The sequence below is a fragment of the Conger conger genome, chromosome 18, assembly GCF_963514075.1.
Source record: "Conger conger chromosome 18, fConCon1.1, whole genome shotgun sequence".
Taxonomy (NCBI): domain Eukaryota; kingdom Metazoa; phylum Chordata; class Actinopteri; order Anguilliformes; family Congridae; genus Conger; species Conger conger.
This window is the reverse complement of record NC_083777.1, coordinates 21934008-21958311: the sequence shown is the minus strand read 5'-3', so window position 1 is coordinate 21958311 and position 24304 is coordinate 21934008. Positions and strand designations below refer to the sequence as shown.

General features: G+C 42.6%; 2 protein-coding genes across 8 annotated transcripts in view; one reads left to right on the top strand and one right to left on the bottom strand.

Annotated features, from left to right (window-relative positions):
* Window positions 1–1412: 1412 nt before the first annotated feature.
* LOC133117861 (uncharacterized) lies at window positions 1413–11847 on the bottom strand. Of its 6 annotated transcripts, XR_009706322.1 has the most exons (7): window positions 11597–11847; window positions 5216–5357; window positions 4206–4657; window positions 3247–3475; window positions 2499–2637; window positions 2379–2415; window positions 1413–2115 (listed from the first exon to the last, which is right to left on the bottom strand). XR_009706322.1 is itself a non-coding variant. In XM_061227337.1 (6 exons), the coding sequence occupies exons 1-5, from the start codon at window positions 11690–11692 to the stop codon at window positions 2516–2518; spliced, it is 1041 nt and encodes a 346-aa protein (XP_061083321.1). In that variant the 5' UTR covers window positions 11693–11847; the 3' UTR covers window positions 1413–2415; window positions 2499–2515. The 6 variants fall into 6 exon arrangements, 4 of the variants coding, with proteins under 4 accessions (XP_061083321.1, XP_061083320.1, XP_061083318.1 ...); XR_009706321.1 differs by having other exon boundaries at window positions 2379–2637; XM_061227337.1 differs by having other exon boundaries at window positions 1413–2415.
* A 220-nt stretch (window positions 11848–12067) lies between these two features.
* Window positions 12068–24304, top strand: part of prkn (parkin RBR E3 ubiquitin protein ligase) — a 77695-nt gene continuing 65458 nt past the window's right edge. For both annotated transcript variants that reach the window (XM_061228141.1, XM_061228142.1), the window contains exon 1: window positions 12068–12194. In XM_061228141.1, the coding sequence (XP_061084125.1) occupies window positions 12188–12194 (7 nt within the window). In that variant the 5' untranslated portion in view covers window positions 12068–12187. The remainder of the gene's footprint in view (window positions 12195–24304) is intronic.

Here is a 24304-nt window from a genome sequence, read left to right as displayed (position 1 = left end):
AAGGGATTAACTATTTTTAAGGATTAATCTTCAAATTTCCCATGAAATTGCACTTGTTTGAAAATGAAATGGAGGAGGGAATACTGTTCTGGCTGCACTGTATCACCTTTGTATTTGCCTTTGGTAGCAAACATTAGTCACCAATGATATGAGGTAGTGAGCGCTATGTACAAATCATCACAATGCGCTTATTAGATTTAGTACCTTTCATCAACCTACTAACAGATGTGTGTATTTTGCTTGTGTATGTTGTACAAAAGAAAAAACTTTTTGTGTTGGTAAGTTTTCCATGACTTTATTTAACCACAGTGCATGACTTCCAAATCTTCCTCAGAGGAAAGAGTCCTTCATGGTCCGTGGGAACCCTGGAAGAAGTTTTGCGACTCATTAACCAGACTGATGCCACACTGACATTTCATAATCACGGGGACTTCATTTGTCGGAACATGTCGCATGTCAACGCGGCTTGACAGCGGCGTCCCTCCCTGGAAGCGGCATCACGCGAGGGAACAGAGGGGGTTTCAAAGACACGGCACTCGCACTGGCACATTTTCGGGACACATGCAACAACGGCGAAGAAAACACGAGACGCTGCGGCGTATGTGAGACAGCCGGCCGGCCTCTCTGCGGGGTGCCTGCGCCGCTGGGCGGAGAGAACAGGAACAGGGACCAGCGATTGGGATCAGCGCTCGGCAGGAGAAAGCTCACTTGTGCGAAAAGTAATTGCGCCTCCTCTCAGAAACGGTTAGCCTGGAGTCGGGGGGGGGGGGGGGGGTGCGACTCTCATTGCAGCGGAGTGTATCCGCTCCCTCCGCTGTCAGGAGACTGCCGGAGACTGGTTGTCCATCATCTGGCTGTCACGGTCCCACCGGTCCCTCTGGAGTGCGCGACAGAGATAGCGGGAAGTCTATCTTTATGTCCGTGAAAGCGTCAACTCAAGTGAACCACGGGGCCACGTGCTCAGTTGCCAACACCCTGCCCGTCTGTCCGAGGATCAATTCCATCATCAAAATCTTCTGTAGTACCCGTCCCCCCCCGTCCACCCTCTCCCGTAACAACAGCAGGCTCCCACCCCACACAATCCACTTGCGAAATCTTGCACCATTTAAGCGAATTAAGATAAATTCATTTCTCACTCCTTGAGGTGTTGAGCGACTGAAGATCCATTAAGGGGGCACCGGAGGGGTTGACACCTCGGGCTGGGATTGACGCGCGCTCGGCTGTTGGGGCGGGGGAGGATCAGGGACGGTAACGGAGCTGCCGGCCGTGGGGATCGCAGGAATCGATGGAGAAATATCGTTTGGCTCCTATCCAGACCTCGGCGGTTTCAGAGGGCCCCCTGGAAGAGTGGGCGCCTGGCCTTCCTGCAGCTGCTGGCCTGAGCCTCCCCCCCTCCCCTCCCCCCCCCCCCCCCCCCCCGTCGCTAAGTCACGCAACCGAGGCTGCGCAGTGTCCAGATGTCTTCCGGAAACATCTGCGAATTCGTGCGAGCGGTTTGCCCGCGAAGGCCCTCCGGGTTCTGAAGCAGCCTGCGTCGGTGTGGGCGGGTTTTGCAGGAGCGCTGCTTTTCCTGTTGTCCTCCCACCTCCATCTTCCTCTGCTTGCTTATCTACCATTTCGAGCCCCAGCTCCCCCATCCCAGTAATCAAGCGGAAATAATCAGCCCTGCCGGCGCCTGTGTGAGACGGTACTGCTCCAGACTACCAACAACCTTGGAGCTACGGTCCACAATGCATCTGGCCCCCCCCCCGGTGACATCACAACACTCCTCTGCACCTGTGGCTTCTTCACAGCCCTGTCTGTACCTCTCAGTCGCTGCTCCAGACCCAGCTGCTGCTATAGCAACCGCCAGCTGCCGGCTGACCTCCCTGCTAACACCATCAGACCGCTTTATCTTATCTGAAACTCCGCGGCCTGGCCTGGCTGCCGTTAATGCACCCCAGCCTCCTCCGTCTCCTGCACACATTTCTCATTCCTGCTGCTGATAGTCCTCTGTCCGTCCCTCCAGGAGGTGCTCCTCAAGCCCTCGGCGCCCTAGTGGTGGAATGAGGTTCCAGCCTCTTTCAGGACACCCGGGTTACTCTCCAACCTCCGCTGCCTTCTGACGACTAATCTCTGTAGATTACACCTGGGGTCACCCAACCTGCATCTGCCCTCATCTGCTGGTTGAACTCAGCTGGTTGAACTGTAGTATGCCATTTCGGCTGTACTGATAGCCGAGTACTAGCTATGATCTTAGCTTATACTGGACTCTTAATCTTTGTGCTGTTTCGGATAAAAAGGCCCTGTGAGGTGAGGTCTCCTTCTTGCGTACAGTAGTTGTGTGCTATGGGCTGCACTCTACCTGGAACATTTTCTGTTTGTTTTTGGCACTTTACCTTATATTGTCCTGTTATTCACCCTGGATCAAGGCATCTGCCAAATAAAATACAAATAAAAAAATAAATAATAAATAAATAAAACAAATCAATAATTAATCCGATAACTGTGAGGCTAACAGTTTTTTTCTAAATCTTCACAAGTATCTCCCTTCCCGGCTGGCTCTCCTGGATTTGAATCTGATCTCCGACAGCTTGGAGTTGATCCCGGTGCCTATCTGTCCCTTCCTGGCCAGCGGGAACTTCGCCAGAGTGGCACCTGGAAGAACAGCCACGACAGCAGTTGGTGAAAGCAATGCGAGTGACAGCGTAGGCGGCCATTTTGTACAGCCGTGCCAACGCTGTCAAAGCTCCTCAGCAAATGATGATGAATACCAATGGATTATTGGACGGGAGCTACCCCTACGGTGGCATTAACCTTTGAGAGCCTCATTCTCCATTCATGTATTCCCATTCATTTTCAATGCGTGGAAAAGTGTTGACTGACTGGCCCCTGAATTCACCGCCACTCCAGAACGCTGTTCCAGCGCACAGCCAAATCGCATGCACGTGAATGGGTCTTTATGTTAATGCGCTTATCAACACCCTATTCATCCCGGACAGTGGGCAGCCGGCATTTAACGAGTTTGAGGTTAAGTACATGAGACTGGTAATGTGTGCATGAGTCGACGCTGTGAGTGAATTGGCCCATGACTGCGTGAGCACGAACGTGAGTGGGTGAGCGAAAAACACACAGGGGCGGGGTGGGGTGGTGAATGAGTGAACAGGGGGGGGGAAGTTGGGGTTGAGAGGGTGCATGGCTGACGGAGGACCGAACCAGGGACTGGGGGGTGCGTATTTGGGGAGAGGGCGAGGAAAGCGAGTGTACTGTAAATAGCGTCCAGCTTGTGGGGGTCCAGGCCCGCACGGTGGTTGGGGAAGGTGGGCCTCCGGCTCCGCCCTCCTCTCAGGTTGCTATGCAACAGGGTGTCCATGTCGAACACGCCTAGCAACAGTGTCCGTGCCATCGCCGTGGGTGACGGCGCTTGGATTGCCGCGTGCCACGCCCTGGCCTCGCAGAACACGTTGGAGCCTGGGTACACTTCCACCTGACGCACCTGCAGATACAGAGTCACTGTGGGCCTGTGTGCTCAGGGGAAAACACACCGACATATTGTTTATATGTACAACACAGACATTCAGAGAGGCCCTCCAGCTGTGAGAGTACACTGCAGAAAAAAAAGTCTCAGCAAGTATTTTGTTTTATATTCAGCCTTAAAATCTTATTGCTATTTTCTATTACAAAATTAATCTCAATGAGGTGAGACAGATTTGCCAATGGGATAAGAAAATTTCACTTGTCAAGCAAAAAGTAACTTAAAATAAGATGGTATTTTCTACTCTAAAAAAGTCTCATGTATATAGTCTCTGATATATAACACTTGTTAAGGCGGGTCTTTCTTTTTTCTTTTTTTTTTGCCGTGAGCGCTGCTACCTCAGCGATAAGGCAAGGGTTGGACCAGCTAAGACTGAATACACAAAGTACACTGCAAAAAAGTCTCAAGTATCTTTGCCTACCAATCTCAAATAGAAAATATTAACTTGTGTTAAAGTACTGTTTGCTTGACAAGTGAAATTTTCTTACCTAATTGGCAAATTTTGAACCAAGTTAACCGGTCTCACCTCATTGGCAATATGGTTGTCTTTTCTGTTGAAAAAAAAAAGATTTTAAGTCTAAATATAAGACGAACATACCTGTTGAGACTGACTAATTTCTTGGGTTTTGCAGGGTAAAGGGTAAGCACTAAAGACTCAGCGTTAGTCCCCAGGGCGTGTAGCCGGACTCACGTGGTTAACGTCGTTCCCGGAGATGCGGCGGTGCTCCAGCTCCGAGCAGTCCCTGGCCGGGGGGAGGTCGGGCGAGCTGCAGGCCGAGCTGGGACACGTGTGGCAGTCTTCATCCGTGATGACCACGGGACAGACCACGCCCCCGTCGTCATCGGTGACCACGTACTCGCCGTCGCCGTCGTCCCTGCCCAGGCCGGACGGCATGGCGGGCACGAACGGGACCGCGTCCGGCCTCCGGGGGGCGCTGGTGGGGATGGTCTGCATGAACTCCGACCTCTCGGGCTTCCGCACGCAGGCCGGCGCCGCGTGGATGAACTCCGACCCGTCCGTCACCGATTGGCCGAAGCTCGGGCTGTCCGCCCCCGGGTGTGCGTGTGCAAAGTCCGGGCCGCTCACTCTGGCCGTGCAGACCGACAGGGTCTGCTTCATGGAGGTGAGAAGAGAGGGAATCTCTGGAAGAGCAAGAGGAGGGAGAAACACAGGCAAGGGGTAAATGTAACAAAATCAATAACATATCAGCTTATCAGAACTGCCAAGCTAACACAAAATGTTCTAACGCATGTACTGACAATGTCTAACATTGTTCTAACAATGTTGCTGCCAATGTTGTAACATTGACACATTCCGGGAACATTGTGAGAACATTTTGTATTCGCAGCGTGTGGACAATGCCATTGCTGATTCTATGCAAAGTGTATACTTCAATGCTGAAGGTCCTTTCTGAAGGTCTGGCTGAATAGAGACTCAATGTCAGGGGCGGAGCTAGCCGCTAACCTCATAAATCTGGGTGCAAGGCATGATGAGAGCAGGTCCGCTTTAAAGGTACTCTAATTTATTATTTGTTAATATTTAACGCAAATGATACACAATGTTACTTCTTACAGTTCATTAAACAGTGTTTCTCGTGGACTCGGCCTGAGTGAGTGTGTGTTTGGGTTCTCAGGGGGCCCCCCATGGTTGCTCATATGCGCTCTGCCCACGCCACCCCCGCTATTTCCACTCGTGCTCACCGTTTATCAGCAAGTCCTTCAGTCTCCGGTTCTCCTCCGCCATTTCGGCCTTCTCCCGCTCCAGCTCCTGCACCCGCGCCCGCAGGAACTGCAGCTCCTCTGTGGGGGCGAAGTTCACGAAATCTGGCTCCACCTTCATTCCCTGTGCGGGACGGAGGACACCAAAGCCAGCTCCTTCAGAACAGCCACTTCGATGAGACTAACTGTCCACTCTTGTCTAGGTAAACAAGGTCATGACCTCCGGTAAGTACAAAGGCAGTACGGCCAAAAATCTAAAATTCAATGATCATAATAATAATTTCTCAAAAAAGAAAAAACTATTGCTTGTTGAAATTGCCCATTGTGTAAGTATGAAATAATATAGTTAGAGCATACATTACATGTCATCACCAGCATTATTTATTTCACACAGTCTTTATTTGCTTGTCAAGGGTAGCAATAATTCAAAAAGGCACTGTATCAACCTCTTTCCCATCTTTATCATTAGTGTTAGGACACAGACCAATCCAGGGCAGACCATACTCTGAAGCTCACTGCAATATTTATTGTGCACTGATATCAGATTTTACAACACAATGCTGATTTAAAATATTTAAAATATTTGTCCAACTGCACCTGCTGGTTATACTGTTTAGTGAAGTCTGCAAGATTAAACTTTCAACAACAGGTTGTAATATAAATTTAATAGGTACAACCGGTCGGTACAATTCTATAAACAGGTATTATTGAACTGTTATTCCAAACAAAGAAAGACTGGTTTCGGATGTGCTAGGTCCTTATGTCAAATATTGCTTCACTGCAGTAAATAAAATAGAAATGTCATGTTAATGGAATGTAACACAGTAACCTAGCACATCCTATGATGGTCTACCATACATGCATACATACATATGCAATGTGTGAAGCTTTCATGTATTTTTAATCAGGCCCTTCGAAGAAAGTATCAACACTTTCCTGAGAAAATTCCAATTCCCTGAAGGCTGTTCCCGGCAACATAGACCCTTAAAGAGAACGCTGTAAACAGAGCTGTAATCAATTCAAGAAAGATATGGAGTACAGCAAATTTAATTAAGCTTCAAATGAAAACATTTGTGTAATCTATACTTCCAGCTCCCAAGGTATTTCATTGCTAGTTCATTAAATTGGATCCACTGCCATAGTACCAGCAGGCAGATATTACACCACCTGGAAAATCACAGTAATGAATATTTATAATTTACACCTTGAACTTAAAGGGTATTCATCAAAAAAATCCTTCTTTTTATGAGAAATACAGTATTATACAGTATTCATTTACCTGAAAGAAAAAAAAAGACGTTAAAAAAGCTGACTGTAAAATGATAACAACCCTCAAATATTCCAAGCTTCTTTCACGTGAATCTCGACTCAAATGGCAACGGCTTTGTGTGAACGGTCGGGCAAACAAAGGCGCTGGTTTCTGTGATTTGTTCCAATGAACTGCCAATGCTTTTTCCAGGGGCACAGGGCACATTTCTCAGCTACGGATACCTCTTACAAATCTAATCTCTGAAATACCCAGCTATGAACAGAGCTGTGGGGTGAACACACTGTGTGGTTAGGGTCAGTGCATCATCTTAACTGCCAGCTGCCAGTAGGATCGAACTCTTAGGCACACCGGGGAAACGCCCATATTCTCCAATGCGAAAAAAATGGCTTTGCATATTTTTAATCTCACTTTACGTTGTTTTTGGGGGGCTGTGCAATTTAGCGATATAACTTATAAGAGCAGTGCGAGGGTTGACAGCTGCACTGCTCTCTACGTTCCTAAGGGAGATGCCACAGGTGTCTTTTCTCCAGTCATCCCACAGAATGCGATTCTAAATGAGATGAAATGCCTTTTCGGAAGCAGGTGCGAAGCTGAAGTACCTGCAGCTATTTTCCATGCGAGTCTCCCAGAGCAGACACTGGAAGGATCCATTTTGTTGTTGCTCTCTATCACTTCTAAGATCCTCCCGGCGGATGTACACGCAGAACACTCAGCACTCAGTACTCAAATACTGCATTCCGATTGGTTGACAGCCGTGCATTATTACATTCTGTACAGGCATGGAAATCCAGGTACTTTACCTCATTAGAGTTCTAAATCACTTTGCGAAAACTTTGAACACATTCAGAATAGAAATCCGTAAATATGTTACCATAGCAACAGGTTGATTCACAAAACCAATAGCAATGGTTAAATATGCAGATAAACATTTTATCCAATATGAATATCTTAGATGCAACACATTACATTTAGCTAAGCATGACTGTCAGTGCACAATAACAGTAGCTAAATGCATTGTACCAATTGTTGATGTGTACTTTGTTTTTCACTTTTAACCATCTTTTCTCTTGTCTTATTTTTTTTATAGCTGATAGAGATAGACAACTCCTAGTGCCATTACCATTACCAGAGGAACTATATTTAGCTAACCATATTTAACTTGGCCTTTCAGCCTCACTGCTAGTGCTGAATAATGTAATAAAGTTCTATATATGTAATTACGATATACTGCAGTCTCTAAATGTGCCAATTCTTTACTTTGTTCAGTCAGGTAACTGAAAATGTCTAGGCCTACATCATGTTTCACACACAGTGGACTGGTTTTAAGTAAAACTCTTATCATATGTATTCACATCCATGCAATGAGCATTTTTTTGCACTCTCTTCTGACTTTGACATTGATCATAGACCCTTTGTAGTGTTTTATACCGCTCAGGCACTCGAGAGGGTTTTATGGCCATTCCTTCTGGCAGAACATATCCAGATCAGACTCAGCTTCCGACTTTCTGTCATTCGCTGGGAAATTGCTTTCCTGAGCTCAAACGCGCCTTCACATTTGGATCTGAGGATTTAGGAAGGCCAGCTCAGAATTCAGATTTTTTTTTTTTTTTTTTTGTTCACGTCAACCATTCCTTTCCACAGCTGGCTCAACGGATCGGATCATTGTCCTTTCATAGCGGAGGGAACAGCCTCTGTATCCGGGCCCATGAATCAGCCTGTCTGTCTCTCTCTGGTCTCACTCTCACTCACTATCTCAGTGGGGATAAGGGCCCCATGGCCAGATGTTAATACGTGGTGCAGTGGTTCGCACTGTTGGCTTTCGATGGGATTTCTACGTATGGGATACAAGCAGTAGAGAGATAAGCAAAACAAAATGTTCCATAAAATGCAAACATGAATCTCAAGCACTGCGTGAAAAATCCCAGTACTCTCACAAGTCAAGCGCTTTTACGGTTTTGAAGGACCCGTGGGGACTGGCACGTGTACCAGGTTTGTCTAGCTCAGCCATGAACACAGTCACTGTCAGTCAGTCATGAACACAGAGTCACACAAATGACTCCGGTTTTTGAGATACTGAATCATGATGACAGCAGACCTCTCGGATAGACAAGAGGACTCCAACTGTTCAGCCCTTCATTTACAGTGCCTGTCAAGCATTTGCATCATCCATTCAACTGCTTCTTCTCAAACTCATCAAGGGAAAGAATACATTTGAAGGCCACATCATTTGGAAATAGTTCTAATCTGAAATATCACAATTTCAGCAACCAATTTTTGCTGAACTTCATCTTAAATGATCACCTGTGAAGCTTAATGAGTAAGATTAATGAGAAAGATAACACAATGTGATTTTAAAATATTTTTTTCATCAAATTTGCGGATTTGTTATATTCAAGCTCAGCAATTTACTCAAGAAAAATTATATGTTCATTACACATCTAAAAGTTCATTAAAATTTTTTAGTGGTTTGATTAATTAACAGTAGTGTAATACTATTAAAAGTATATTTATGAGGAAACACCATGCCTACTGTGAAAATAGAAGTTCTAATTTTACACCTAAGAAATGTATTATTCCTCTAATGCTGGAAGGAAAATGTCACTGCAGCTTTAATGAATATAAGGTTAATTACGTTTCATTATCCTTTAAGTTAGCATTTTGTTTATTTTTGAAAACAATCATCCTTTCCTGGAAATAAATCTCTGAATTTACAGTTACTCCTTAAAGGGACGGGGAGGGAGAAAAGGGGGCAAATATTATAATCTGTCATCTTACTCATTAATATGCAAATTGAATCGTGCTTAGTCAATCATTTTACCATGCAGGTTGGGTTGTAATATGCCACATCATATTTGAAGAGATGCAGAAAACATTACATTGATGCATTTTCAATTTGAATATTAATGAAGTTTACCTCATTTACCGCTCACAGGATTTTAACACATCTGTGCATTTAATAGTGTACACAACAAACAATCCCACAAAGCACTGCTCCAGACAGGGCAGGCCCAAGTTCCAGGGCAAACGATTTTCACTTAGTGCCCAGCCTCTCTTGGTAGTCCTTTGAAGTGAAAACTAACTTTAAATGCACTACATTAATTAAAATTCATGTAATTAATTGTTTTTGCCTTTAAAATACCTGGCCCAAGGCCACGCCTAATACACTTGCCAATCTTTGTTTTAATAATGTCAATAACTTATTTTTAATTTGCACTTGTACAGCCTTACCTCAACAGCAAACCCCTCATAGCCACACCAGTGTAACTATAAAATGTATAACACTATAAAATATAAGACATACATTTCTAAACATGCTACAGACACAATCATGGTGTAATACACCACATCTTACATTCCAAAACTGGAATAGTGTTGTAAAATGTGAATATTAAAACAAGAATTTATTATGCCATCTACACGACTGTGGAATTGGTATGCATTGCAGGACCTAAAATTGACTGATGGGTGCAAGAAACTAAACATTCGGTAGACATTCTTTAGGATTCTAGGGAAGATACAAAACTTCTCCCCTCTCCTTTCTGTTTTCCCTTAACAATTTTTAATTACTCATTATTCCAATGTCCTTTCATTTTTAATTTTGCCCAAAATAATGAATAGTGCAACCTGTGGTACTATTCCTATAATGTTACTAAAGTAAATAAGCACTACTGGAATGCAAAACTGGACATTTCTATTCATTGTGAATCAATCAGGATGCATGTTACACATGATTGCGCCATCTAACCTGAACCTTTTCTTCTGTTCAAGGTCTCTTTCTCACTTTTGTGTAGACCTCTGCCAGATCACAGTCAATAGGGACTTAATATATATATTTATTTTAGCCCAGACAGTGCATATGAAAATCCACAAGTGAATGTCTCTGTGAAATGGCAGGCAGTGCCTTGGTTGACGTATTATGCACCTTTTGGAATTACCCTGCATTGATTGGATTTCTAAAGCTCTGGACCTAAATTGGCCTTTTCTCAGCATGACTTGTAAGGTTGAGCTGATTATTTTTCATCACAGACATTTACAGAAAATTTATAATAAAGGTTTTTTCCATCTGCTGAAAAGCTGAGAGAAACTCAAGGACTGAACTTTCTGGTCTACTCTCAATCTCTAGCGGCTTTTGGCACAATATCTAATTTAAGCCTATAGATATGACACTCCTTGATTTTATTTGACTGTCTTTGAAAACACTTGCCATTAATTAAATAACTGGCATAGATTTAAGTACTTGGTCACAACAAGTATGTTCAACATAAATGTCATGACATGATGAAGACAGCACAATGGCACTTTCAAATAATAAATTGTACATTTCTAAATTCATCCAATTTTATCAGCAAAATAAATCTCATTCAGAATATATCCTGACTATACTGAATTATTCTGAATAATGCAGACACACTGTTGCTCGTTTTATTTTCTTATTTGTTTTATTGCACTATTACCTATGGTCCAAGGGAGGGTCAGTTTATGGACTTTGAAATAAAGATGCATGGTTATGGGTCCATAACTGTAAAGAACATCAATTGCTCCAGTGTTTTTTTTATGAACTGAACTCAACTGCACAAAATACAAACCACACATCTGAATCTGCAAGATGTCCTGTAAATATATTTTTCTAACCACGAAGAAGCATACATCAAGATGTAAATGCCCCGCGTCAAGATTGGAAAAAACAAAAACTAATTTTGTTCATTTGAACACGCCCCCACTGCACGAGCACCTGCATAATTTCCATTCACGTCCACTTGAAGTCAGCAAGCAAACGTTGGCAAACAAACTAAGATGCATCATCTGATTAAATGGTTAGGGGTACATTAAGAAAGTTATTTGCCCCGTACGCGATTGCTTTAGATGGTGAGTCTACAGACCTAAATCTAGCTTGCTAGCTGGTTGGCTAGTTGTCTTAGTGTTTCCATTAGCAAATAGTCAGCTGACTAACGTTAGATGAATCCAACTTATTCTTAGGCATAGTGCATGTTATGGACGAATACGACAGTGTCTATGTAACTAGCTATCTTGCTAAAAGCTAATAATGAAATGCAAACCTGAGCATAATCTGTCGGGAAATACAAATCGCTTACTCTATTTGCAGTTGCACTCCTCTTTTGTCCTATGCACTCATTGTCCCTTCGATCTGCTTCGGGTTTTGTTGGTTGTGTCTCTGGGATTTCCAGCATGTTGTCAAAGTAAGTTGCAACCTGACTCAGTTAAGACCGCAATATATATTTCTTTAATGGCGCGCTAAATTAATATGACACTGGCCTTTCTGACAACAATGATCCTTCCATCAAAACATTGAAAGCATGCTGCACGGAGTTGCTAAACAATACAATATCCGTCGTTCCGCAAACCGGCTTCCGGTATGACGTAGTTATAAATTACTGTTAAATGTATATTTTACAATCATACATATGTTCTTCTGCTTCTCCGTTACTTTTACAAATGCTAGTACACACATCTCCAATAAAATTCATTGAGCACCGATAGGCGGATGACGTGTTGAAATTGGAAGAAAGGAAGAACTTCATTTCCCAGAACCGCTCACACATAAACATGCCCAGTCAAACACAAGCTGGCTACAATCGTAAAGCAGTGAAGTACTGCTGGATAAATATATGTGCAATGTCACGAAGTTATTTTATAGCTAGAGACAGACGACTGAAATCATCAGCATGATAGGTACGTGACCGTGCGTTGCATTACAATATCCGTGCTATTACCTTTGCATTGGTAATGGAAGTTTCCTCGGAGTTGCTTGTAAGATGAACTGACATTTTGACATTGGATGTTGCTAGCAAACTATGCTAACTAGCACTTCCAATGCATTATTGTGCACTAACGCAAAACATGTCTTGCATCAACTATCATAGTATCAATAGTAGTACGTAGTAACTGTGAGTAGTAGTAATGGTAAACATATAAACCGGAATTGCAACGCTGAAGTATCACTTCTTAAGTAGCAATGTTTGCTACATATTCTGTACACAACAAACCAAAAACATTTCATTATGCCCTCATACGGAGAACAAATATAAGTTACCGCATATCAAATTAGCTGACAAGTCACAAATATGGTTATCCACAACTGGAACTGCACCCGACCATTCTCATCGCAATTAAAGCCACAGTTCTCTATGATGACCTGCATTGTATCGAACAGGGTTTATACAATATATAGTGCATGCATGAAGATTAATATATGTATATGTACATATATATAATGGGTGTGTGTGTGTGTGTGTGGATTCATCAAAGTCCCATCTCATCAACATATTTGCTAAACCGAATGTTATTTTATTGCAGCTTAGTTATCTGTTGGTGCAAAATCTCAGTAACCAAGTACATTTCTCTGACATTGGAAAGCGTTTTCCTTGTCCTCGACATTGAGTAAAAAACAATTATATAGTTTCCTGCCACTTAATGAAAACATTTTTTCTCCCCGCTTCTTCAGCACTGCTGAATATTCCGAAGAGGGTTTATTTTACTTGAGCTTAGAGGCTCTCAGCAATCTCAGTGACATGTGCTGGCTGCATCTGCGTCCATGATTAATTTCCGGACTCGTTTTCTCATTACTCCTGATTAAAATACATTCGCTGTTAGGAAGAGGTTTTCGTGACACGACCATACTTAACCGGATACGAGAATAAAGGCGGATGGAGAATAATGAAAATCATTTGGGACACACCTGTTGCCTTCTATACTCAAAACGAATACTGCAAATGACCTACTGTAAACAAAAATAACATCTAGAGACTATTAATCACTATATCCCCATCACAGCATGAAATCGCATACTATATTATTGGGGGGTTATTTGTCCTTAAAAAATAAAATAATAATAATAATAATAATAAACTGTCAGGGGTGTAACCTCCCTATCCGACCATAACTTATGCCCATGAACTATAATATTAATTGGTTGGTCTCAATACCACACTTTCATATTGGCATAGCATGGAGAGCAACCTACAGTTGCAATCAAAATGATTCAACCTCCATTGCACATTACAAACAAATTACACAAGAACTGTTTAAGTAGTTCAATGAAACATAATATTACAACATATTACAGGGGTTTTTATCCACATTCAACACAAAATGCTACTTTTAATCACTATTGCAGTCTCAAAATTATTCTACCCCCTGTCTCAAGCACACCTGATGCAACTAATCAAAATTACCCAACCCCCTGTTTCAAGCACACCTGGTGCAACTAATTCGTTCAGGTGTGCTTGAGATAAAACGCATAAATACCTGGACTGGCTAGGGGTTTGTTGAGAGTGACGTTTGATTGCATGTTAGAAATATGGCTAAGTCAAAAGAATTGTCCAAAAAGTTCAGAGAAGAGATCATTGCCTTGTACAAACAAGGAAAAGGATACAAAAAGATAGCAAGAGCACTGAATGTTCCTAGAGATACAGTTGGAAGCATAGTTCACCAGTTTAATGTTAAAGGAACAGTGGCTACACTACCTGGACGTGGCAGAAAGAGGAAGCTATCAACGGCTGCCACCAGATTCCTGTGGAGGCAAGTGGTCAAAAACCCTAGAGTGACTGCAAAACACCTGCAGCAAGATCTTGGTGGCAGCAAGATCTTGGTGGCAGCAGGCACTGAGGTTTCAGTTTGCACAGTAAGGCGCATACTGAACACTGAAGGGCTCCATGCCCGGACTCCAAGACGTACACCACTACTGACCCAAAAGCACAAGAAAAGTCGGCTCCAATATGCTCAAAACCATCTAAATAAGCCACAGAAGTTTTGGAATTCTGTTCTGTGGAGCGATGAAACAAAACTGGGCCTATGGATCAGCGGTATGTCTGGAGGAAGAAGAATGAAGCATATGCTGAAAAGAACACCCTGCCTACAGTGAAGCATGGTGGTGGCTCAGTGATGCTCTGGGGCTGCTTTGCTGCCTCTGGCACTGGAAACTTGCAGCGTGTGGAGGGCACGATGGATTCAGTTCCCTAAGTATCTTAGGGAAAAACCTCATGCTGTCTGTGATGAAGCTGAAGCTCGGGCGTCGTTGGACCTTCCAGCAGGACAATGATCCCAAGCATACCTCAAAGTCCACCAAGGCTTGGTTTCAGAAGAAGAAATGGAAGATTCTAGAGTGGCCGTCACAGTCGCCTGACTTGAACCCCATAGAAAATCTCTGGTGGGATTTGAAGAAGGTGGTTGCCAAACACACCCCCAAGAATATTACTAAACTGGAGGCCATTGCCCATGAGGAATGGGCTAAGATTCCTCAGGAACGCTGTCAGAAGCTGGTGTCTGGCTATGCATCGCGTTTGCAGCAGGTCATAACAGCAAAAGGGTGCTCTACTAAGTACTGAAGATGCTTGTCATGAAGGGGTTGAATAATTTTGAGACCAGTAGTGATTAAAAGTAGCATTTTGTGTTGAATATGGATAAAAACCCTTGTAATATTTTGTAATATTATTGAACTAGTTCATTGAACTACTTAAACAGTTCTTGTGTAATTTGTTTATTGCAAACAGCTGAGAAATTGTATATTTTGCCAATAAACCTAATGTGCAATGGGGGTTGAATAATTTTGTATGCATCGCAGCAGGTCTACATTAAGTGGTGACCCCCAATCTTTCAGACAGTATGGCAGCTGTAGAATTTTTACTGTAGGGTAGGCTGTCTTTGTCACCATTACGAGAAAACAATAATTCTGCATCCTGGATTTTTTTTTGAGCTACAGGTAGACAAGTATTAGTTGCCCAGGTGCATATACTCATAATCACATCAAATAAGTAAATTTTCTGGCAATGCCAAAGTGACTACATCATGCCCATGGCTTTAATAATACAAAGAATTGTAGCTCTATGAAAACCAACTTGCGTTAACTGCAGCATTCGACTGAGTGTGTTGTGGATTGTGTGTCCCAGCTGGGTGTTATGGCAGCCAGGGCTGGGTGATTAAGGCCTCACGCTGACTCCAGCTCTGCCTGCCCGGCTACCGCGAGTGTTGCTCTTGGAGGGAGAGGGAGGTGGGCATACTAAGTGTGTTTATGAAGGGGAATAGAGTGTCGGTTAATGGGCGAGTGCAGCTGGGGGAACGGCATAATCAGCCTGATGAAATGAGATGGACTGAGATGGACTTCCAAGGGAACCATTAAGAAGGATGATGCTCTTTCGTTAACATTGGGTTGTCAGTACGTTGTTGTGCATGTCTTGTTCCGGTCTTGTAAAGCTGTTCATCACTCACCTCTGTGTTCAAACTTCGCAGCGTGATCCATTATGATTTATTGTATGCAAATCATATGCCCTTGCTCTAAATCTGGCAGCCTGTAGCATAGTGGTTAAGGTAAATGACTGGGACACGCAAGGTCAGTGGTTCGAATCCCGGTGTAGCCAGAATAAGATCCGCACAGCCGTTGGGCCCTTGAGCCAGGCCCTTAACCCTGCATTGTACGTCGCTCTGGATAAGAGCGTCTGCCAAATGCCAATAATGTAAAGTAATGTAAATGTATTGTAAATCTGTACTGTTCTCATACTACATGGTGTTAATTGGTATTAGTAATACTATCATCACTTATATTGCTGTTCTACTACTACTGCTGTTACTGCAACATGCACAACAAACGTTCATAATGTTCTACAGCATATTTGTAGGAAAGTAATTGGTGCAAAACATTTTCTGCAGTTGATAATACTGTTATGATGAACAGTTATTTTATGACTGATTCACACCCGTTCTGACCAGGTTCAGTGTGATGCTCCAGTTTAGATAGCAGTGTGAGTGGTTCAGAAGCTGGGGTACAGGGTACTTCAGGTGGGCCCCGGGGAGGCTCCAGTACTTAACCTAAGGTTCTTCAAGCAGTGTGATCTGTAAGTCACCTTGATTACTTGCGTCGGCTACTAATCGGGTTTTCCAGGGGGGCCAGGTCAGGTTGAGGTGGGCTGTTGAGAGAGAGAGAGAGAGAGAGAGAGAGAGAGAGCGCGAGAGAGTGCGAGTCAGAGTGTGTGTCTGTGTGTGAGAGAGAGAGTGTGTCTGAGAGAGAGAGAGAGACGCTATTGTGCTCCTGGGGACAGTATTATTTACTTGCACTGTTTGGAGCCCAAGGAGAGAATAAATTGCTATTGATTTTTGGTACATTGCAGTTAAGTGTCTTTCCTGCCTTTGGAGTGACTGTGAGCTAAGAATAATTTTCTTTAATATTTATCCGCATTCATCTTTGCTTTCGTTTTTTGAATTCTCTGTGAATTGGAGTTTTTTGGTTTGATCCCTGCCTGACATGTTTCTGCAAATGTCAATATTTTCTACTTGAGCCAGAGCTAGACTGTAAAAAGTAGGCCCAGAAGTAGGAGTGTTTGCCCGAGGCTGCAGGAGGGGTTCCGTATAGGGCCAGCGGGTGGAGGAGGGTTGACTATAGGGTCTGAGGGTGGAGGAGGATTGAGTTCAGGGTCTGAGGGTGGAGGAGGGTTGAGTTCAGGGTCTGAGGGTGGAGGAGGGTTGAGTATATATATATATATATATATATATATATATATATATATATATATATATACTTACCGGAAATCCAAGGCTGATTAAACAGAGTGAAATTAAGCGCAGTGAAATCCCGGAGGACTGGGATATCCCATGGGGCTCTGCGTTCTCCTTGTCCATGTGGGTTTTTCTCCGGTCGTGCTCACTGCGTCACTTTGCACCTCCGCGGTGCCACCATGAAATGTGGCGAGATGTTGGGGAGAAAAACGGTCTTGGCGAGATCCGGCTTAATGATGATGACGGGTCTGCTAATTGTTTCTCTGCACACTCTCCACGTGTCGCTGAAGGAGGCTCCTCGGTAATTGAATCTGCTTCTACAGTGATGGGGCTGCACAGAGGTTATAGCTCTCCTTCCACTCTCCATTAGAACCATAAAATTAAAATTCTCAGCAGTATGTGACCATTTAGTCAGATACTGTTGGCTCTTTATTAAATATGATACTGTAATTAAAGCAGCACTGCATTCTCGGCACCCCGGCTACGCCGTAAAGTGGACGTGGGTGGGTGGGGAAGGAAAGGGGAGGGGAGGGGAGGGGGGGGGGGGGGGGGGTCCTGTTTTATGTTCTCCAGTGATGGAGAACTTAAGTGCATTACATTGGCCCTTATTCAGGATTCAATTTAAAGATTGAATATCTCGGAATTCAATCTATAAATGAATTGGAGTGCTTTCAGATCAATGCGCATTCATTCCTTACCCATTCCTTTAAATTTTTCTTCGCAAAACAAAACTATATTTTAGTATTGGAGCCGAGCTGACAAGAAAATGAGATATTTAGGCCCATATCTTATTTTTAAATGACAGGATGAGAGCCGTGAGCTTGCTTTCTTGTATCTATCTGTTCTAGGGAAGTCTTATCTAGCCATGCATGTGTCATCTGTGCAGATTTCTTGCCTTATGTCAGTGAAGGATTTCAGAATGAGGTTCACCCTCATTTAAACAGTGTGCAGTGATCCCACGGGAGTCTGATCCTTCAAATTCATCTGTGAACAGCAGTCAATCTGTCCACAAAACCCTTTTATAATTCTTCAACATACGCCGCAATTTTGCCATGAACGCCTATCGTGACAAAGAGACTTTAAACGGTAAAATTTCATTTCACTTTCCATTTCAAAACACCAGTGACCGAATAATGACCTCAATTGATGAGCAAATTTTTTTTTACATTTTTTAAATAGCGGTTTGAACTTTTTGATGGGATTTTCCTTTTGTAGTGGCTCAGGTCACCTCTCGCGCAGCTGTTCCATTAACGCGACCAACCGGATGCTCCCCCTCTCCTCTTCTGCCTCTCATTAAGCACGGATACGTCAGAAATACCATTGAAAGTGCGCTGAGATCCGCGCGGCGGAATGGAGAGAATGGCGTTCGGTAGAACGGAGCGAGAGAGGCTTTTGTGCGGCTCCGAAGGCCGTTCGGTGCGCCCGCTTCCTGGAGAAACGTGAGCTTGCGTGGCGAGGTCAGAGGGCGTCAGCACTACGGCTGCGCTCTTATTCTGGAATCCAGTCCCCCGCCGACATGATGCTCATTCAGCGTGGTCACCAATCCATCTGTTGAGCTCCCATTGAAATCAGCACTTTCGTTCCTTTCCCTTCCTGGATCACCTCAATTAGTTATGTTATTATTCATCTAATTATTACCGATTATCAACTGTTCCTTCACACAAAAGAACTCCTGGTCCATGTTCTGTATCTTCAGGAGAAAATATATTTTGGGTAATGTTATCTTGTTTTATTTTTACATGTGAAGTGTTTTTAGTGCAGTCTTTTAATTGACAGATGTGCTATTATTTTTTGGTGCTATTCGTTTTGGCATTACAGTCATACTGTAGTAATTCATAAAGTTTTATTCATAATGTTTCTTAATATTTCTCAGTAAAATGCCAAATTGGACACAATATAAAGAAAATATTTGTGCTGAAACAGTGCACCGCTGCCAGGGTTGGTGATGAAAGGTTTTAACAGAAGCAATAATGTATAGCCTAGATTTTAAAAGCTCTTTCTGAGATCCACAGACTAGTGCTAGCAAACTGAGCTGCTTGTGTTGTTACTCTTCTGCAGCTGATATTTATATTATGTACTGTAGCCCAGAATGTTTCTTCTGCCCTTAATTTATTTTATATTATCCCAGTTTTCAGCTGTTTCACTTTTTACTTTATACTACTGTGAGAATATTGTGTTTCATGCTGTGTTTGCAGTTTTGTTACATTATGGTAATTAAAAATGCTTACTGAAACATTTCTTGACATTTCAATTCAATGAATGTTCTTATTCAGCCTACTCTCTGAGTGAAAGGCTTATTTTTAAGATGCACGATTGTTCGCACAGTTGAGTCCCTGCTGTATAGTGTGTGGTGCATCTTTGCTGGCTATAAAATAGAAAAGCAGTGACCGTCTTGTTCTTGATTCTGTGCATTATATATGGGCTTGGATCTTAGTGATAGGTTTGTCTTTGGGGGAGACTATGTGGTGCAGTCCATAGGGCGGCCAACTCTCAACCCATATGCCAATCAGACCCCCCCTGTGGTTTCCCATCATGCAACATGAACTACCACTAACCCTCTCTGCTTTCCCCTGAACGCAAAATTAGGGCCATACCGTCCACACACGCACGCACGCACACACACACACATATACACACATATATACAGTACAGTACTATATATAAGTCTTGGGCACCTGTATAACATTCCGTACAGATAAGATTCTTTCAAAAATAATTAAACGTACTATACATTTTACATAACATTTTAGCAATTTGGCAGAACAGTTAAAAACTGAATCAAATCAATATTTTTTTGTGACCACCCTTCAGTGTTAAAACTGCATCACTTCTCTGAGATAGCCAACGCTGTCCTGCAGTTCTATAAGACAGTCTGCAGGGAGGTTGTTCCAAGCATGTTGGAGAACTTGCCACAGTTCTCAGACAGCCTTGATCAAGTTTTTATGTAAAAAGTAGTCAATTGCTTACAGTAATTAATTAAATTAAAAAATGTCTCTGTAAAATAAAATCTTTTGGAAAATGAATATTTGGAAAATCACAAATGTGTTCTTTTATACTAACTCACACAAAAAAAACAACATATATATATAATAAAGTCTCGGATGCCTACGACTTCTGCACAGTACTGTGTGTGTGTGTGTGTGTGTGTGTGTGTGTGTGTGTGTGTATATATGTATATATATATATATACACACAAACACACACACACACACATATGCTCTCACACACAGACACACACACATAAACATTTGTTATTTTGTTAATTAAATGCGGGTATTTGTTTTTTCCCTTCAAATCAAGTTTGGCAAGTTAATGTTTGCAATTTCTGAACTTGTCAAACTGTGCTTGTAGTGAAACATTTGCATTCATTTAGTCATAAACAAAGTTAAGGAGAAGTGTGTATTGAATCTAGGCCTTTTTTTTTTACTTAACACGCACGGTCATAAATTAGCATTGTGTTATGCTACTTTGCCTTTGCCACTGTGTTCTGCAAATATTTGTGTTTAATAACTACAGTAGTATCTATTTGCATGCGCTGCATGGCATATGGGTTACTATAGAAACAGGAGTTTGTTTCTCCCACTGTCAGTCGAGTTTTCCATCACGCATTCTGTTAATGCAGTCATTTGTTGATTTGCCCCAAACGCTTTATGATTGGTCTAATTAATTAACAAATGAATCACGGCATTATCAGAACCAGTTACCTTCTTACTTATTCAGCAAGAGTGGCCTCCCCGGGGTAGTGGCTTTCAGCTGAAGTCTGGGCTAAAAACAGCAGACACTAGGGTCTTTGTGTAGCCTTGGGCCATCTTTTATTAATGTTGCCAACAAAATTTTAAGATGTTAAACACTGCCACTGGTTCATGTGCGTATTAAATACATTGGCATAATGGAAGGATATTACTAACTGCGCAAGTGGTAAACTGCGCAATGATTATTATTAATAATGAGATAGGCAGGTGTGCCTGCATACCCACAACACAAATAATTTTATTTACAATATATTAACTCAAATATATTAACTAAAGAAACCAGTTTCTTAGAATGAGAGGCGTTATTATTTTTAACTTCAGAAGATATAGTCCATGAATATATTTAGCCAAATTTAATATTATTGAAAGTACATTTTACATACATTACATATATATCATACTGTAAAAACATATGATATAATACAAAATAATTACCCAGAATTGTACCTGCATTTATCATACAGTATATACATACTGTACACAAGGTATATTGTAAGTAATATATGTATTACTTAAGTATAAAATCGCCAGTTCCTGTTTGTATCTCATACATTTCATATTCTCTAAATAAAAGTTTTATCGACCTTCTCATTATCTTCTCTGTACATTTTGTACGATACATTTGAGAATACTTGTGTGTTTTTGTTGTGGGTATGGATTTACAATACTTAATGTAACTCCCAACACTCTCATTTAGTTCTTTCTTTTTTTATTTGACAGTAAAAGTGCAGTACTTAAGTGGAAATCCAGAACTAAGTCCACTGTTTCTCAACGGCTTTATATGAGAGAGAATCTAAAGCTTCTTTCAAAGAGAAAATTAGAGTATATTTGGCAACCTAGGCCCCTGTCTTAATGTTGTCCATCTCAAGCATGCATGAAGAGGAGTAAAAAACAAATGGATTCTCATTTCAATTTATACATACTATACATAGCTGGACATACTGATCAGAATAGCATCACAAATGTCGGTAACCCTTTATTTTTCAGCCCATTAATTACCTCATATTTACTGGGTAAATACCAGATACTTATTATTAGATGCTATGAAACAGGCTGTAAAATGTATTTTCATAATATTGAACAAGTTTGTTTTATGGTACTTACTGACTTTCATTGTTTCATAGGCCTACTTACTACTTACCACTTACCACTGGACTTAAAATGTTCACCTAATAATTACACAGTTAGCTGTATTTGCCCAGTAAATATCAGGTAAGTAAAGGGCTGTTTTACACGAGGAGGCCTGTTTCTCTCATTTTAAAGAACAGCGCAAAGTTAGCTCGGAAACAGAACAATTCACAGCCATTAACCCAAGAGTATTGGGTCAGTTTAGTGTTTAAGTATGAGTCGCGTTCAACGACGCATGGTTTCCACAGGATCCCGTTGATAAAGCGCGGAGTTTATGCAGTCTGAAGTGGGTCTAATCTAGGGTCCCACTCCTGCGTCAGCTTTCCCTGCCAAGATGAGCGTGACGGAGCTTTGCGGCTTCGGTTTTGGCCGCGCATTCATATTCTGTATCTGTTTGAGCGCTTTATCTGCGTTTCAGGATCTTTTTATTCATACTTTTGTTTATTGGGTCCCCGCAGAGGCGGAAGAATAAGCGGAGACCTTGAGAAGTCCGAGCAGCGGCGTTCCGGCAGGAAGGAAATTGGCACGTCAATCACAAGTTTCATATCTCCGAGCAAACTGTCACGAGAGAGAGAGAGAGTGTGAAGGAGAGAGGGAGCGACTGAAAGAGCAGTGAAAAAGAGCGAGAGAAAACGAGAGAACGAAAGGGACAGATATATAGATAAAGCTGACTAAGAGGTTTCGCCTAATTGCCTCGGGAAATATTAGCGCCCTCTCGGAAATCCGAGAAGTTAATGACGGCATTACTGTCAATCAGTAGGAATTTGCGTGAGGTAAATATATCGCATTGAGAAGAGGCTCAGGGTGTATATTCCAGCCGAACCTCAAATCGATACAGACCACACGCTTCAATATTCCACCCTCCAAAGAGAATAACTGAGTGGCTCATTGAGTGTAACACCATACATATGTACATGCGTATGTGCATGTTTGTGTGTGTGTGTTTGTGTGTGTGTGTGTGTGTGTGTGTGTGTGTGTGTGAGAGAGTGCATGTGTTTGTGAGGAATTGTGTGTATGTTTGTATGTGTGTGTGTGTGTGTGTTTGTGTGTGTGTGTGTGCATGTGTTTGTGTGTGTGTGTGTGTGTGTGTGTGTGTGCATGTGTTTGTGAGGAAATGTGTGTGTGTGTATGTTTGTACGTGTGTCTGTGTATGTCTGTGTGCGATATGCGTGTATGCATGTCTGTATTGGATGTGTATGTTTGTATTTCTCTGTGTATTTGTGTATGTATGTCCATGTGTGATGTGTGCGTGTATGTGTGATGTATGTGTGTATTCCTCTGTGCGATGTACATGTATGTCTGTGCGTGATGTGTGTGTTTGTGAGTATGTCTATGCATATGTGTGTATGTATGTGTATTTGTGCACGTATATGTACTGTATATGTGTGTGTCTGTTAGACTGACAGTCTAGCTCTACACCAGTCTTTCTCCCCTCAGGGCTGCGATACTGTTCTGAGAGCAGCACTCTGTGATCCATTTTCATTGAATTAATGTTTTATTGTTCAGGAAGTGATTAGGCCGGGATAATTTTATGGTTCAGTTGAGCCGGCAAATGGAGCCACCTGAAAACCATAATGCGCTTTTACCCGACGTCGCGGTTTATAATTAAAACTCGGAAAACAAATTCCGTCTGAAATTAGAATTCGATGCGATGGCTCCCGCCGCCGGCGCTAAAGGTAGGAACAAGGTGACTGCTGAGCCGGTGTGCCTGGAGGAAGACGGAGTGATGAACCGCAGGTACTGAGGGCTCGGGGTGGAAGACAGGGGTGCGGAGGGGAGAGCTACAGCCTCCAGGACAGAGAGAGAGCGCTGCTGTGGTTTTCATCCCCGTGGCCCTCACATTAACCGTTCGTTTTTTTTGTGCCGTGGCCTGTCAGGAACACTGCTGTCAAGCGATGCATCTAAAATGGACTCCGGCGGTCCGGTCTTATCCCTCGTGGATTCTCTCTCTTTCAGTCTAACCTGCTGGGTGCGACTGTGGGGTTCGTAGGCTGTAAGCGGTTCAGTGATGTGATCTAATCAGTACTGTACTGCCCTAAACGCAAACATCGTATTAATCGGATGGATCTTATCAACATTATTACTGGCCTAAGCACAAATGTCTTAACACTAATACTGGCCTAAACACAAACATCTTATCTAAAGTCATACTGCCCTGAACACAAACATTTTATCAAAAGTCATACTAGCCTAAACACAAACATCTTATCAACAGTCATACTGACAAAAACACAAATGTCTTAACAGTCATACTGGGCGAAACACAAACATCTTATCAGCAGTCATACTGACAAAAACACAAATGTCTTAACAGTCATACTGGGCGAAACACAAACATCTTATCAGCAGTCATACTGGCGTAAACACACGGAGCAGTGAGTGCTCCTGGCCCTGTGCCCCCCTTGCCCCCCTCTC